Consider the following 18,199-nt stretch of genomic DNA (forward strand, 5'->3'; position numbering starts at 1 on the left):
TGAATCTAAATACTTAGGGAAGTCATCAGTCCTGCTTGCCAAGGCCCAAGGTACAAATTTCCAAGCTCTGCCACACTATTCTCCTCTTGGCCCCAGTTCCAGACACGACAGCAGTGACTGAGTGTGTGGAAAAAACACCTTTTAAGAGAGGTCACCCTGCCCAGGAGAGACTTACAGCTACACAAGTGCCCAATTGCTTTGTTTACACTTTGCCTATATTCAAAATCCCTCAGAGACTAATTATTTGAACTCAAAAAAAGAATCCCTCTTCCCCTCGTCTTAAAAACAAAAGCACGCAGCAGATAATTCCCATTTTTTGGTGCAAGGAAGAAGCAAATGTTGGAAAACATGAGCAGAAACAACACTGGGATGCACAGACCCTGCAGCAGATTTTTAAGAAAGCAAATATTTAATGTACAGCTGCATTAACCATTCTGTTGGGAGTTCTGTTGTGGCTGGGCTCCTAATAATGTATTTGGGGAAACTTGCAACTTAGGAGTAGCTGAAATGATCAAGTTTGGGTGGGTATTTGTAGGATGAGGGATCAATATACTTCACCAGCTTTGCAGAGGCAAGGCAAAGCAATGAGCCTCCTCTCACAGCAACCAAGTCCACACAGAAGGAAGGAAGGGTCTTTGTGGTTCCCTGCTCCCCCCAGGTTTTCACTCATCACACAGGGAACTGCAGTCAATCTACAAATGTTCCATTTTTATTACAAAGTATGAAAGGCAGAAAATACTGTACCTAATACACAGGAGGCCGAAACTTAGAAAGAAGGTTAAAAAATCTGAATAAAACTACATAGGAAGCAGGAAATAGCATAAAAGGATGCAACATTCCACTTTCAAGCGAGTTCAGAAAATTGCCTTAAAATTTACAGTTTCAACAATATGGTTCCATGACTCAGGTGTTAAAATCCATTGTAACAAACCCTTTTATATTTTCTCCATAAAAATAAAGGAATATAGGGACACTGCAGTTATCCATGTCAACAATATATGTCTGTTGAATAGCAGGATACTGGGACTCCTCTAGGACAGAATAGTAGCGAAGTTGCAGGTGGAGAAAAGGACAGAAGTAAAATTACTATTGCTTTAACATACTCTAGTGAGAACAAGAAGTCAGGAATCTCATATGGATGTTTGTACAATCATGCTACAAAGATTACACCTTCAGGAAATTACCACAACAGGACTGTGAATGGGAAGAGCAGAAGGGAAAACACACCTAAAAGTAGAATCTCCTACTCGGCTACTGGTAACAAAAACGCTTCGGCGCAATGGATTTAAATTACATTTTACACTGCTAGCAAACCCGAGGGTTAAAAAAAGGTTACTTTTAAATAGTAGATTTCGTAATTCCTATTTCCCAAGTTGTCAAAAAAAGCAACAGATCTTTTTCCAGCTGCACTGGGACTCTGTCCTGCTCTGGTTCTTGCCTTTCTGCCTTGCTAAGATCCCCCAGACCCACCCTCAGCACTAAGAGGGGCTGGAGTTGCATTTGTTGCCCATGGAAAGCAAACTCCAAGGAATGGGAGCTGGACCACAGGTTTACAGCTGCATATGGCCACAATATTTTGTCATTAAGTAGCTTTTTTCTCCTTAATTTTCTTAGATTTCCTATAAAGAAACCAGCTTGATGGAAGCCACTGAGATAATTTTTTTATGACTGTGGAAATTCTTGCTTGATGCTAAGTATCAGAGGCTGCACAAAAGGCCACTGAGGTCCTTGGCAGACACACTTGTCACCTGAAACAGGCAGCAGCAACTCTCACAAGTCCCTTTGCACCTGGTGTCTGCCATGAATCACCAGAGGAGCCTTCAGTGACTGGTATTTAGCTGCATTTCTAATTACTGTTCTTTTTACTGCTGGTGAAAGGTGATGATTGGAACTTCTGGAGATCCCTTCCAGAAAACAAATCGAGTCAGGGGCATCCTCAACTCTCCTCAATACCCTCAAGAATGAAACATTTCTGACTCTTCTTGGGTAAGCAGGGGAAGTACAGCTGCATCAGAAAGTGCTCTTTAAGTGCCACATACAATTAATTCCCTGGACTCCCTGCAAAGATCAAGAGAAACTGGGGCAGAGCTGACAGTGACTTGCTCATTGCTTTCCATGTCCACAGAACAGCAGGTACAGGCTTGCTGTGAGAGCAGAAAGCAGGAAACACACGTTGGAGAGAATTTGTGTTACCTGACAGGAGAACTGGGCATTTGAGGGGGTGGAACCACTTTGCTACCAGCAGTGGGAAAACTCAGCCCTTGAGTACTTGGATGGGACTGGAACTGTGCAGCCTGCTGAGCCCTGAGCTTGGCTGTGCTGCTGTCCACTCTTCCCAGTGTGTCTGGAAAGGGTTAAAACACCACTGACCAGCGGGTCAGTTCAATGGTTCAGGCTGTGGGAATTCCCAGGCAGCAGCTGCAGTTTCTCTCTCACAAAATTCAAGTTATCCAAAGACTTCAGGCACATCCCTACACAACCAACCCAGCACTGTCACCATCGTGCTCTGATGGTAAAGAAGAGGATTCCCAAACACCACAAAGTTCCTAAACAAAAAGGACTCTCTGGGGGACATGCAGCAGCACATCCCTTGGGTTGGCCTTACAGGACAGTGTCAGTCTCAGAACATGAAGCTTCAGTTTGACATTTACAGCCTTGTCAAGTGCTCATATTTTTGGCTTTCAGTAAAAACAAGTGAGGGTCCACGACAGCCCCAGTTTAGGATTCTGGTGACAGTCGTTATTTAACATTTTCTACACAACACAAATGCCTACCCTACAAGGGCTGAGGAAAAGACCACTCTCCTCCTAATCTTACCAAAAATATACTTGTTAAAGTGCCATCTGCAAGAGAACAAAATGGACACACTCAGCTCCTTATTCCCATTGACAACAAGCACGAGAACATCTGTGAATTCCTCACCTGGTCCCTGGCAGGCTGTGATCTACAGACTGAGGCAGCTTCTCATTGCACCACGAGGCAAAAATAGAGCTTTTCACTATTATCCAGAACATTCAGTAGAGTAATTACTGCTGAGTTTTGAAAGGATCATTAACTTTGACTTATGAGAGGCAATGCCTCCCCCGTTAAATACATTTCAAGGTTCCATAAGAAACAACCTGTTTTAGCAGTCTCCTTTCATATTATTTGAAACCACTGTGTTTTCTTTCTAAATAGATTGTCAAAGCACTCCAATCCTTGCCTTTTAAATCCCTGCACACACAAGTACAATTCCCACAGATGCAAGCTACCATGGCCCTCCTCATTGAGACAGTTCACAGAGCTGGCACACTACACACTAAATCAACATTCAACTTGTTAACTGCAGGTTTTTCACCACCCTAACAAATCTTACATCATCAACAGCTCCTGGCTGAGAGCCAGCAGGTTGCCCACATAATAGTAGGAATCTGTGGAAAGCTTGGTTTAAACAGAACATAACAACCAAACAATAGTTTAGTCTCTTGAATTAATCAACTGGAGAAGTGATACAGAACTTCCTAACTCAGAATTATTTCTGTGCCAGAACCAGGCTGGCCTCTACCAACAACAGCACATGCTTTTCTGCTTTGCTCACCTCACCTGTGTTCACTCTTCCCTTAATGTTACTTTCTACTCAAAAAACATGAGGTATTTTGCAAGCAGTTGTTCTGCATCCTCTGCTTGTGCAGTAAGCACCAAATAACAGAAATTGAGTATCAAAGTATTTATTTCCATGAGCTTTGGGAAAAAATAATGCTTATGGGGGCTTCACACCCTACAAAATTGAGTGTCAAACAGGGGAATTGTGATAATCTGTGTATTTCAATTCACAGGCCCCAGGGACAAGTGTCAGGGTTTGTTTTGTCTTGCACACAAACACCAAGCAGAGCATTCCCTCCCTGGCACTGGGTCAGCAGCTGCTGGCAAAAGGGCACAAAAGTCTTTCCCTTCCTTTTCTATATAGAAGTGTCATTTGCACTACAGAACATCTCACCCATGAGGATTTTCATGTCTTTTCACTCATTAACCTTTCAAGTGACATCTTTGAAGTTATTTTAAGTATTATTTCCCTGTGCCAAAACAGTCTCTAGTGATTTTCAATGTAATTTCTTGTGAAGAATGACAATGGATTATGCCCAAAGCAATATGCTGTAGATCCAGAAGGTATCCCAACTGGCTAAAAAAAAAAAAAAACAGGATATAGGCTTTATTTAGAATCCACTGGAGTCTCCAAGATTCCTTCACTTGCCTTTGATGCATTTGGGGTAAGTACACAGTTTCACAAACAGACTTCCATCAGTTTCATGGATGCAAGAACTGACACTGGGTCCTCTTTAGGTCCCTAACAGGACTGATTTCCAACAGAAGCAGAATCTACCTGGCTATTCAGACCATGAGTTCCTTTATACAAGCTCTCATTATCTTAGCATTCATCTTTGACTCATGCCATCTGTACAGGAATAAACTTTGAAGCAAAAAGGGGACATGGAAAGCACTAACATTGCAGTAGTTCCCTCTCAGTAACAGCACCTCTTGCCTGCCATTGGTAATTAAACAGAGCATGACAAGCCTGTGAATATATTTCAGATGACTCCTAAAGCTGTGAATGCCATTAGCCACTCCTGCTAAGAAAACCCCAATTTTTGCTTCATCCTATGTAAGTTTTTTCCAGTTTCAGATGAAGTGCTATTGCAGAAATAGCATTTAGCTATTTGATTGTTTGGCTAACACTGCTCTGACATCTAGCTAAAGCCTGCCTGTGGAACACACTACTCTCAGTAGTGCTGCTAATAAGAAAAATTGACCTTCAAGTCAAATCAAGCTTTGTCAGAAATCCCACAACTGAACACACTGACAAAACATCAGCTGGCACAGTGTTGGTCTCCTGGTTCTCTGCTATCAAAAGGAATGATGGAATACAGCTGCCCCTAATGAATTCCTATCAAATTCCTGAGGCAATGCTTTTCTGAGCTCCACGGTGAGAAGCAGCCTGCAGAAGAGTATTTCTCTATGTCCAGAATGACAAAACTTTGCAGATTCTGTTCTGTATTTGACAGTGTTCTCAGTGTCAGCTTCAGTGTTCCACAGCAACTGCTTTCCCAACTTGCCTTTCCTGCATAAACTGACAAGATGCAAGTTTGCCAGTGTCCTGCTATTTATAATCTGCCTCCAGTTGCAGGTGAATACTCATTAGGTGGAAAGAATTTTGATGGTTTCTGACATTTACATAGAAACTGGGCTGCACACCTTGCAGAGCATTTCTGGCTGTCATGTCTTCATCAGGGAACTGCAGAGCCTTCAGCACAGGACCTGTGTTACAGTAAGACTCCAACAAGGATTTTTATCTTGCCTAATGCATTCAGCTTTCATTGAACAGTATTATTGCAGAGTGATCACTATTCCAAACAGAAGCCCTCTGGCACATCCCCCAAAGTCAGGAGGATGACAAATGCCAAACCTTGGCCTCAATGGCACAGCTTCTTTCCTTCCAGATCCACCTTTGTGCATCACATTAGGGAGTAACTTCTTTCAAAAAACCAGCTTTCTTTTGGATAGCAGACCAGTTTTTCTGACTTGTCTTGTTCATTCAACAAGACCTGGCAGTATGAAGCAAATACACTTCACAAAAAGATTGCTTTTTTGCTCCCTTCAAGACCTCCTAGGAACACAGGCCAAACACTACCTCTGAAGTACAGCCTGACCACAAAATTTGCTCATATTATTTGCCAATCAAGCAAGCTACAAAGTGTGAAACCATTTTATTTTGCTTTAGATAAGGTAAGTCTTCCAAGGGGGAATAATTTGGAAGTGTCAATCCCAAGCCCATTACAAATACATTTCTTCAGGAATTGTTTGCCTCCTGGGAGCTCATGTCATGCACAGATCTTCTTTCTCAACCTATCACTGCTCTGTTTGCTAAAACGACTGCAGGATACACACAAACTCAGTTAGAATTTAAAAATAAGACCTACCATAGTAACAACTGCCTTGAGCATCAGAAAAGTGTAAGGAAATTGTGCAACAAGTACTTGTACTTCACAGCACCAGAAAATTCTGCCCAGGTCACCAGATGCAGGGAGCCAAGGCAACAGTTGATTCTGGCAGGCCTTTACTGCCAGGGAGCTGCAGTGTTACTGTGGTTTGTATCCATGAACAGGTCCTGCTTTGGACATATGGAAGTGGATCACATATCAAAAGTAAGAATTAGGGAGAAAAACCTTACTCAATAGAAAGTTAGCCCAATATATAAAAAACATACAAACGTTTAAACAGTTTAGAGGCAGCAACAACAGAAATGATAAAGATTCCTGCCAAGGTGGCCGTTAACATCATTGTCTTTTTCCCCCCACCTTGTTTTGCACCTGCATCTATTAAACTGGTGGATGTGCTGCCTCAGCTGGCTGACAAACACATGGACATATGCAGCAACTTAAAAGCCTGCAAGCTTATTAATACAGTCAACAAACAAATATACAGAACTTTTACTGAGGGGAAAAAAGGAATTTCACAAGAAAACCAGAACCCAGAAGTTCCAAGAGGCTCAGCACGTCTCTGCATTTTAGAGTTCTTGAGAGACAGGAGACCCCTGCCATCCATTCTTGTAACAGTTTCTTGTAACAGCAGATGCAAAGCAACAACAGATACTGGCCACTTGACTGGTGGTGTTCTTACTTTAGAGGGGAGGGGGGAGGACACAGCCCTGCCTCACTGTGCACCAAGCTGCAAAGTTAGACTCTGAGGATCTCCAGGCAGTTGTTGTAGCAGATGGCTATCCAGTCTGGCTGGGTGGATGCCCACTGTACATTGTTGATCTCTCCCTCGGCTGTGTAGGCCAGGATGGGGTCCTCAATGGCACGAGGCATCTGCTGGATGTCCCAGATGAGAGCCTGGTGATCATCCGCTGCACACAGACAACAAATGCAGGTACAGTCAGTGAAACAGCATCTCCACATGTGCCCACTGCAGGCCTAGAGCCTCAGGAGCCAGCTAAGACATGGCTGGTCCAGTCCTGATCCATATTCAAGCCAGACACAGCAACACCATTATGCTCTAACAAAACAAACTTGGATCATGATACATTATCCAAGACAGAGCTGATAAATGAATGACCAGTGGAACTCAGAAACAGCAGAAAACATTTAAGAAGTGCATTACAAAAAAACTAAGGAGCATTAAAATAACAGGAGGTTAGCCAGAGCTGATGCACAGTTTGGGCACTGGTCTCATCACTCCAGTAGGTGTCTATTTCTGTAACATTTTGGGAAAGTCACCTAATAAAGACCTTCTAAATTGCAAGTATTCTTTAGCAAAAGGCAGGCAGACAATTGCATATACTTTAGGATGAAGAGGATTTTGCAAATGCAGTAGAGGACTCCAAGATTCCCCTGTAGGTCACACTTACCTGCTGTACAGATGTGGCAGGAAGAGTGAGGTGCCCAGGCAATTCCATTTACACATGCTCTGTGGTTGTTTAACCTGGCAACAGGGGTGCAGGGAACTCTGACATCTAGAATCACAACCTTCAAAAAAAAAAAAAACCAACCCAGCTACATTAATAAAGTGCATTTTTTAAAATTAATTTATTCCAAATACAAGATATTTTGAGGTAAGGCTATAAACATGGCTCTTTCCTAAAGGATGTGGTAGGCAAGTAAGCTCTGCTCCTAAAGAACAGCTTCCAGCTGGTCAGTGTGCCATGTGTCTCAAAAGAAGTCAGACTTCACAGGGATCTTGTGAGTTAGGCCACAGTGGCAAACAAACTGTGCTTCCCTGAAGCAGCCTTGGTAACAAACCAAAGCTGGGCTGGGAAAGAACAAAGTGACTCAAAGATATTAGGTGAAAATTATTGCCCAGCTGCTCACAGACTCCTCTTAAAAATCAGCTGCAATATATACAAGCCATAAAGCTCAAGTTTATAATGCCAAAGTCACTTCTTTAACTCCTCAGTGCACTAAGAACTGGTCCTTAATCATACTTCAGGTACTGGTGCTGCCCCCTTGCCATAAATACCGGGCTGTAAATTAGTGCCAGGCCACCTGCCCCAGAACACAAACCACCATCAGCAACCAGGGGAGAGGAGCTGCTGCCTCACCTCCATGCCATCCATGGCCATCGTGGCCAGATAGTTGGGGTCCTGCTTGTTCCAGCAGAGGCGCAGCAGCGGGTGGTGCTGGGGGTCCTCGTAGATGATGGTGCTGTGCTCCAGGTGCCGCAGGTCGAACATCCTGACCGAGCCGTCGGCGCCCACCGAGGCGAACATGTCCCTGCCGCCGCCCGCGCGGCTGAAGGCGATGTCGTACACCTGTGGGCACAGCACGGCACAGCTGACACCGGGCACGGCACAGCTGACAGCTGGCATGGCACAGCATGGCACAGCTGACACCTGGCACAGTACAGTACAGCACAGCTGACACCTGGCATGGCACAGGACAGTACAGCTGACACCTGGCACGGCACAGCTGACACCTGGCACGGCACAGCATGGCACAGCTGACACCTGGCACAGTACAGTACAGCACAGCTGACACCGGGCACGGCACAGCACGGCACAGCTGACACCTGGCATGGCACAGCATGGCACAGCTGACACCTGGCACAGCACGGCACAGCTGACACCTGGCATGGCACAGCATGGCACAGCTGACACCTGGCACAGTACAGTACAGCACAGCTGACACCGGGCACGGCACAGCTGACACCTGGCATGGCACAGCACAGCACAGCTGACACCTGGCATGGCACAGCACAGCACAGCTGACACCGGGCACGGTACAGCTGACACCTGGCATGGCACAGCATGGCACAGCTGACACCCAGCACAACACAGTACAGTACAGCACAGTACAGTACAGCTGACACCGGGCATGGCACAGCTGACACCTGGCATGGCACAGGACAGTACAGCTGACACCTGGCATGGCACAGCATGGCACAGCTGACACCTGGCATGGCACAGCTGACACCTGGCACAGCACAGTACAGCTGACACCTCACACTGCACAGTACACCTGGCATGGCATGGCACAGTACAGTACAGTGCAGTACAGCTGACACCCAGCACAGCACAGCTGACACCTGGCATGGCACAGCTGACACCTGGCATGGCACAGTACAGCACAGTACAGCACAGCTGACACCTGGCATGGCACCGCTGACACCTGGCACAGTACAGTACAGCTGACACCTGGCATGGCACAGTACAGTACAGCTGACACTTAGCACAGCACAGTACCGTACAGCTGACACCTGGCACAGTACAGCTGACACCTGGCACAGCACAGTACAGTACAGCTGACACCTCACACAGCACAGTACACCTGGCACGGCATGGCACAATACAGTACAGTGCAGTACAGCTGACACCTGGCACAGCACAGCACAGTACAGCTGACACCTGGCACGGCACAGCACAGCTGACACCTGGCATGGCACAGTACAGTACAGCTGACACTTAGCACAGCACAGTACAGTACAGCTGACACCTGGCACAGTACAGCTGACACCTGGCACAGCACAGCACAGCACAGCTGACACCTGGCACAGCAGGTTAAAACAAGCATGTTCTTAAGTCAAGAGTCTATGATGAGTAAAAAGAATTGTTTCGATAGCCAGTAGTATTTAGGTACTCAAAACTATATAATTTTAGAAAATCTGTATACAAACTTACATAAATGATCTTTTTGAATCATTAAATTGTTCAAGAAAAAAAAAAGTTCTGTTCCTTTTCTAGTGCTTTTAGAAGATGCAATGTAAACAATCAAACCCCCCATTCACCTCTTTGTCATGTGCAATAAGCTGGGTCTTCACGTGGCCAGACACCAAATTTACTCTTCCCAGAACCTGTCCTGTCTCCAGACCCCAAATAGTGCAGGTTGTGTCAATACTAGAGGTACCTGAAACAAAACCACTTCTATTAGCAAAATTAATATTGTCACAAATGATTTAATTGCTTCCTGGGTTAATGCAACATCCCCCAACATCTACAGATCAGAATAGCCACGAGAACAGCATAGAACCAAAATCAAGAATGTCAAACAGGCAGCAGTCTTCCATGCATTTAAATGACCCAAACCTTTTAACTGCAGAAATAGCCTTCCACACAGGAATCAAGTGTAAATAGCTCATGTCTGCTTCAATCTATTCCAAAGCCTGATGCAACTGTGAGATCAGCTTTCCCATCCTGTACATCTCTTGTGTGTGCCAAACCCCAAATTCAATCAGTGTTTTGATGGCGTGCTATTATTAATTGATTGCTGATGTGGGCTGAAGGTGGGGTTAGCAGTAAAGCTCTTAAGAGATGAGACATGTAACACACAAAAAATAAATAATGTAGTAAATAATTACTAGGACATATTATCACTGTTAATCTCTGGGCAAATCCCCCTGACATAAATGGCTGTTCCCTTCTGGGAAACAAACCTCTGCATCAGTCATCCTGGATTCACAATTTTTCCTGGAGGCTATAATTAAACCTTAAGTGTTCAGCCCCCTCCTCCAGCTGAATGAAGGACTCTTGGCTCTCCTCCTCCTGCTGAAATGGCTTCACAAAACACACAGCTCAGTGCACAGCTTCAAATCCACTGCAGAACACCCTGAAATAAGTCACAGAGCTGATGGACATCCTTACTCAGAACTGCAGCAACAGCTCAGCAGCCCTGAAGGCCAAGACTCCCCGTCCCCAAATGTCCCTAGTCCAACCTGAGTGACCATTCTGCACTGAACAGGGCACCTTTCAATGAAAAAAATAGCCCCCATGACATGATTGAGATGATTGTTTTCATGTTTTAATGTAAAACAACAGCAGTTTCTACAATGCAGTCTGTGGTTAATTATCAGATTAACCAGTGGACATGCAGTGACACAACAGCAGTTACAGCCCAGACTTGATCAGATTCGATTAAAAAGTGTGCCAAAACCATAACATTTTGTCAGTCTCACCTAACAGGTAAGGATCCACTTCATTCCAGTCAAATGATGTCAGTGGAGCACAGAAATCCGAGTTCTTGTTGTTGTTCAGCAAACACTCCAGCCGGGTCTCAGTTTCACCCACCTTCAGAGAAAATGAAACATCTGACTTAAAAAGCAACATCACCTGACCTGTTCCCCTGGCACAAAACATTAGGAGTTAATCCCAGGTTTCTTTCCTCTCAGCTTTAAAAAACACAGCCACCAGCTCCATTTTCAATAAGCTGATTAAAACAGCAATTGCCATGATAATTCTGCTTCTCTTATAGTCCTCAAACAGTCACATTATTGCAGTCAAGAAAATCTTGTGTTGAGTGAAAAAGAGATCATATATATAACAGAATTCAGTGTTCATGGTTCATCTTTTCCTAGGGAGGATTTACTCACCCTCCACACTCGCAGGTAGTCACCACTGGTGGCCAACAGGTCTGGGTAGACTCCCTTGGTGTCTGGGATCCACATCAGCTTTGTGGTGGGGTAGGGGTGATCAAAGGTGTTCCTGCAAATGAATTCTGAGCTCTCTTCGTCCAAACCAACAAGCTGCACCTGTGAGAAACCATTTTTAAAAGAAAGCATTTAATCAAAATACTCATTTCTAATGACAGCATTAAGAGTGAGGGTGTTTCAGGACATTTTCTGTCACCTCAAGGACGACACAAAAGGATCATCATGTCAATGAAATGAGAAATCATTAAGTGCTGCTGGGGCATATAAGTAAAGAGAATATCCATAATCATACAGTGCTTTGATTGGAAGAGATGATCCCAAATGAACTGAAATCCAATCCTGAAGGATTAAAGACCACCCTTCTCTTTTCCACATCACAGAGCCCAGTTTCAATCACACACTTAAACTGCACAAACATTATTCCAATTCATCCTTAACTGAACTGATGCTGACAATGTCATCTTCAGAGAGCAAAACAAGCTGGAGTTTGCACAATTGAAGTGCAATATCATGGAATTCTTGGCCACAACCTTGCAGACTGTGATGGATCATGGCAGGTAGCTGGCAAGCTTTTTCAGCACCACATGACCCAAAATGTTCTGTCACAAGTGCATGAAAAACTCATAAACAAATCACATCAGAGAGGAAGAAAGTAAACCAGAATTCAAACTTAAAATATTGGGGAGCTAAAATGGTTACGTAATTCAAATGTGTGAACAGACCAAGAAAGCAGGTCTGCTGAGAGATTCTAGGTAACTGAATCCCAAATTAGAATTTTTGCACCTTGATGTGTCAGGGGGAAGGGCTAAACTTGCCCCATTGTGAGAATGATGCAAAACAGAGCAAACAAGAAACTATCTCCACACAGCCTGGCCATGACAGCACCTGAAGGAATGCTTCAAGTCCCAGACATGATGTTATTAGAAAAATATTGACATGTCAGAAAGTGCACAGAGAACAAAGGGTGCTGGGAGGACTTGTTTAACCTGCAGTGACCACAGGACCCAAACAGGATGAAAGTCCCACTGTGTGAAATGCTGCTCAAACACAAACATTATGGGGACGACTCACTGCAATTGGTTTGTAAGCTGCTCACAGTAGGAATTTCCTAGTACTTTCCACACAGCAGCTTCCTCCTGGGAATAGTAGTTTAATGGACTTTTTCTAAGATATTTATCTGAAAAAATCCTAAATTTATGTTTATCCTGGGATAAGCAATTTGTCTAATCAACTACACATTTCAGCTAGATGGGAAATTTATCATATTTTTCCCTCATAACAGAAAACCAACAAATGCTTATGTGGATCTTAAAATCTAATTAATTTGCAGTTTTATGAGCTCATTTAGAGATTTTCTTAAATGCAGAGCCTTGCCCCCCCTCAATGAGAAGCTCCATCCTTTCCATCTCATAACAAACACTAAAAGATGCAGCCAAGTATGCTTCCAAAAACTGAAATACAGCCTGTCTTGCCCTCTCTTTATTACAACTGCTCCTTATGATCCTTCACACCCTAGTATAAATCAGTCAAAAATCTCCCAGACTTCCAAAGTGATTGACAAATAGCTTTCTAACTCCTTTAGGGATCAGGAGTACTAAGCAGATTTTACAAAGGAAGCACATTGTCCTTGGTGATAGAAAATCTTATGGCAAGGTTAGGATCAGAAGACAAATGACCTCTATCATTTCTCCTTTGCTTATGGTGTTTTCCACTCAACATGAGTGTATTAATCCTACACAAAGCAATCAACATCCTGATCGCCAGAAAAGCAAATCTCAAACAGCAAAATATCCCCTTTCACTGGTGTTCATGTAAATATTCCTGCACTGCACATTCCCATTGAACCCCTCCTCAGACCTTAAGATGAAGCAATTCAGCATCTCTGATCTCTGACATGTTTAGGTTGGGTTAGGGAACAGAAATTGTTATTATCACCACCAGAGCTGCTGCAGCTCAGGTGCCTGCCCAGCCCTCAGAGCTGGAGCAGCTGCCAGGGGGAGCAGGAGGAAAGCTTGAGAAGCTCTGCTCTTCCAAGCCCTGCAAATTCAGAGCTGGGACTCTTCTCTCAGGGCTTGACCACACAGAGTCATTACAGAGCCCCTCCACTCATCCTCTCGAGGGGATGGAACATGGAATTCTTTCTAGGATGCTGATTATATCAGAGCCCTGTCTCTCCCCTCTGCAAGGGAGGCAAGAATGCTGCTGCACAAAGGAGTGCCTCAGGTCCAGCCCAGGTAAGACTGGGCTAATGCCTATGGGAAAGGAACTGTCAGTCTGGCTACAATTTGAACCATTCTACATCTCCCTCTAAGTCTTGCCAGTGAGAAAATGAGAATTGGTGTGTTCAGTCTCAACTGGTTTTGTGATTAAATAGGAATCCTAAGTATTTATTTGTTGCTCCAACACTTGAAGATAGGAAAATCCACATCTAATTTTAGCATATTATAATCCAAGCACTTATCAACATAAAGCATAATTGCAACAGTGCATGTCAGTAAAGAATCACCTTTAATCAGCATTCCTTAGGATTTTTTTAGAATTTATCTCCAACTTGATACTAAAGAATCAGAACTAAATGATGCAGAATTTGGTAACAGCTTCTTTTTCTTATATGGTTGGAGGAACAGTGAAGTAAGCCCACAGTAGTTTGAAAACCCCCAAAACTTTAATCTAATTAGTAACTACCCAAAATGACATTTCACAATTATTTTAGGGTCATGTACAATCAGAAAGATGTCACTGCACCAATTAATCTCCAGCATTCAATCAATTTTTCTTTGCTAGATCTTACAGAACAAATGACCTTCTGGCAGAACAACTGCCCTGAAGCCTCTTTGTCTGAGGCACTGCTTGGGAGGAGGTGGAAATCTGGGGAGCACCTGGTCAGAACCTGTCTGTCTGCTCCAGTGCTGGGAGCGAGCTGTGCACACCACAACCTCTACTGCCTCCTGAACTGGATTCTGCTTTTGTCTTGCAGGTAGATCCCAAAAATCAGCCTTTTCTGGTGTTTTCCACAGATATCTCCTGGTCCATGAAGCCACAGCCAGGAGCATGTGGAGCATTTTAAATAGCAAGACCTAGGAACACTGCTCCCTCCCATTGTGACACTGATCCATGAGGGTTACAGCTGCTCACTGCTGCTTCCCAGTCCAAGAAGTTTAGGAAACACCACCTCAAATTATTTAATTCCTCCATCCAGAGCAAGGCATCTGTCTTCTTGTAGCAGTAATTTCATCAGGGAAGGTGGACAAGCTGAAACAAAACTCGCTGGGGTTCAAACAGGTCTTGGCAAGCAGCTTCAGTCTGTGTGCCCCAGAGCCCATCATTAATGTGATGGCTGGCAGGGTGAGCAGATTTGCCCTTTTACCTTCTCAGAGTACAGACTACAAAAATGTTTCCAAGTTGGTCTTTGAACAAACTGGAAGTTTTCAAGCTCAGGCCCTGCCTGTCCCCAGCAGCATTCCCAGAAGCACAGCACTCCCCAGGAAAAGGACACAACTCTCACACAGGGCTCACACTGCCTGAACTACACAACGTGTTCAGCAAAGCCCACATTTAGGATTGCTGTGAGGGCAGTGATCTAACCACCCTAAGAGATGTCACCCCTGCCACTCCCTGTCACCACACCCTTGCACAGAGCCCTATCCCCAACATTCTGTCAGTATTTTCCACAATCTCCATTAAACACCTTGACAAAGCTACGTGCTATAAACCAAGCTCTATGGGCAAACTTTCAGTTTCACAGAAATTTCAGGATGCTCTGTAACTTCATCCATCTTCTCATCTCTATTTCTATGTAATTCATTGTACCAGACCAGCACCTTGAAGGTTGTTCAGAAGTGACTGCACACGTGTTCTGAGAGATGAACACAGTCTCTGTTACCGGTGTGACATTCTTCACTTACACTTTGCAGGGAAACACTGAAGATACAATCTCATGCCTCATGACACCCTTGTTCTCAGGGAAAAGTACTGAGGAATCAATACTGAGAGTGGTTTATATACTTATGAAAAAGTTATCAAACACAAGTCCTCCACAGCAAGAAAGTACAATGAGAACAGCACATTTCCAACAGTCTCAGACACCCTGTACATCACAGAATCACAGGGGCAGGAATGGAACTCAGCTCATCCAGTCCAATCCCCTTTTCCAGGCAGAGTAACCTGGATCAGGTAACACAGGAACACATCCAGGTGGGTTTGGAATGCCACCAGAAAGGGAGACTCCACAAGCTGCTTGACCAACCTGTTCCACTGCTCTGCCACCCTCCATGGAAAGAAGTTCTTCCTCAAATTGTGGTAGATTCTTTATATCTATATGCATATATATGTACAAACCTCAGTCCTGGCCACGAACTTTCCTTTGTATTGACCAAAAAGCCAGATAAGCCCAAGCCAGGAGACCTCGTTTTATTTCTACAGCAGCATCATCCACACTCATCTCATACTCACACCTTTAGTTCCCAGCTCTTTACACCACAGAGAACTCACAGCACACGGTGCTTATGTGACTGAAGTCAACCCAGTCGTTAATGCCGACGATCAGAGGTCACGAGAATCCCTGCAGCAGCGTTATCCCAAAACCAGCAGCACCCAGGGCTCGTCAGAAAGAGACCAGCCCGACCCTGGTCCAGCGCCTGCACTTCGGGGGGCACCTGACGGTTCTGTTCAGCTGCCCCCCGCCCACCCAGCCCCGGGACGAGGCGGGCCAGCCCCCGTTTGCCCCAGTCCCTGCGCCTACCGCTGCCCACCTTGTTGTTGTACTCCTCCACGAAGCTCCCCAGCGCCAGGCGGAACCGCTTATCGGGCCGGACGCTCCAGTTCATGGCGTACACGGTCCAGGGCGCCTCATATTTGTAGATCTCCTTCCGCTTCCCGTGCAGCGACATGGCTGGGCCGGGGGGCCGCGGGCCTGGCCCGGGGAGCGAGCGGACGGGTCCGGCTGCAGCGAGCGGGGAGGCGGGGCGGGCAGGGGGGAGGCTCAGCGCGGCCCCCGGGACGGGGAGCGGAGCAGGCACGGTACGGCACGGCCCCCTGGGCGTCGGGCAGCGGGGAAGGCTCGGCTCGGCTCTCGGAGCGGCGGGGGAAGCGCGGCGCGGCCCCCGGGGGAACGGGGAGGCCCCGGCTCGGCCCCCGGTCCCGGCCCAGACCCGGCGGCGGCAGCGGCGCTGAGGCCGTTTGGGACTCGGCCTCTCACACAACGGGAACGGAAGCCACGCGGGGAGCCCCACCCACTGCACGCGGGTTGGATGCCTTGACTGTCATTTAGAGCGTCGGTTGCCTATTGGGTAATCTGCCTGTGCGCTCGGCCGGGTTCGATTTTCTATTGGTCATTTTGCCCTTCACTCCAAACGGACGCTCGCGCTCTGGCTGGGGTAACCTACGGCTGCGCTTGGCCCCGTCCAGGAGGGCGGGCGCGCTCGTTGTCGACATCTTATTGGCTACCCGGGGTCGCAGTGACTGGAGGCGGGATCTTGAGCCCTTGTCGGTGATCGATTGGCTGGCAGTGATGTCAGTCAGGCCAGCCCGAGGCGGGTGGGGCCACTTCAGGCTCTCGAGTGTACCACGAGTTCGAATCCGGCCTCGGCCGAGTGGCGGACGGGCCCGGGTTTATCTCTAATTAACAAGAGGTTAATTATGGTGTTTATTTGACCTGACCACAGGTGGGCTCTGCCAGCCCCACACTCCTTGCATGAAGTAACCTGGGTTTGACCTTTTCGGGGCAAAGATGCCCGGGATGAATTCATGGATGCTCCCAACCAACACAGCCATAATTCACATTAGGTGCCAAAAACATCTTTATTAGCAAAGTGTACACTAAAACTCCGGAGAAAGAACTGCTCACAGTTTGACTACTCTCGGAGGGAGCTCGATACATTACTTGAGCTGGCGGCCTAGGACTATCACAGCATCTACCCGAGCGAGCGGCGAGGCGGCAGCACTACGTGGGCTTCTCCTACGGCCTCTGCGGAGAGAAGGGTGGCAGGGGGAAGCACCTATGGAACCCTTATCAAAAGAGAGAGCCTGGGACGGGCGACTGGATACGGGGCTTTTCAGCTTTCTGGGATTGTGCTTTTGAATTTTGTGCTTTATGCCCAGGCCGGTGACGAGCTGGATTTACCTGGGGAGCCGTGGGATGCGTGTTGGGGTTTGCAAGGTGTGATCAGCCTCGCTGGAGAAGTCAGTGCTCTGGGACTCGTGCTGAAGCAGGCTGAGGTGGCAGGGGCTGTTGGCCCTTCACTTCTCAGTGGCAATCAAGTAGGACAAGCTTCTGTCCTCTGTCCCTGTCCTGGGCTTGCCACCTGCAGTTTGCCCTGGACCACACCGTGGAGATCTCACACTCCTCCTTTGGTGACCACCCTTCTGTGGGCTCTGCTGGGCTGAGCCTTGTCCCAGCACAGTGGTCCCAGCTCCAGAGGTTTCCAGCACAGCAGCCTCGCAGCCCAGAGCCCTGGATTTGCTCTCCTCTGGTTGCTGTGGCTCTCTTGGCTTGTGCCCTTCTCGAGAAGAAGCCTTGGCAAGGAGGAGGTGGTGGGAACCACGTGGCCTAACCAGCTCGATGGTGGCTGTAAGAACTGTTCTAGGTTCGCTCTAATGTGCAAATGAAATCTACTCTATGGGAACCGCTGGAAAACGTTGACCTCGGAAGCCAGCCACTCTATCCTTCCTGTCACGGTGGCAGAAGATAGCTACAAATTGTACCCCTGAGCCAATGGCATTGTCCAATGTCTTACCCTTGCAGTCAAAATCAACATCAACTGGCCGGGCTTGCAGTTGAGGTTCCTCTTGACTGGCCCCCACATCT

General features: G+C 46.4%; 1 protein-coding gene across 1 annotated transcript; it reads right to left on the reverse strand.

The window, feature by feature from the left end:
- Positions 1-687: 687 nt before the first annotated feature.
- DCAF7 (DDB1 and CUL4 associated factor 7) lies at positions 688-16,604 on the reverse strand. Its single transcript, XM_054649628.2, has 7 exons — positions 16,146-16,604; positions 11,335-11,493; positions 10,921-11,032; positions 9,757-9,875; positions 8,075-8,284; positions 7,385-7,502; positions 688-6,883 (listed from the first exon to the last, which is right to left on the reverse strand). Exons 1-7 carry the CDS (start codon positions 16,281-16,283, stop codon positions 6,711-6,713), a joined length of 1,029 nt encoding a protein of 342 aa, XP_054505603.1. The 5' UTR covers positions 16,284-16,604; the 3' UTR covers positions 688-6,710.
- Positions 16,605-18,199: the final 1,595 nt, after the last annotated feature.

Source organism: Agelaius phoeniceus, chromosome 26, assembly GCF_051311805.1.
Source record: "Agelaius phoeniceus isolate bAgePho1 chromosome 26, bAgePho1.hap1, whole genome shotgun sequence".
Classification (NCBI taxonomy): domain Eukaryota; kingdom Metazoa; phylum Chordata; class Aves; order Passeriformes; family Icteridae; genus Agelaius; species Agelaius phoeniceus.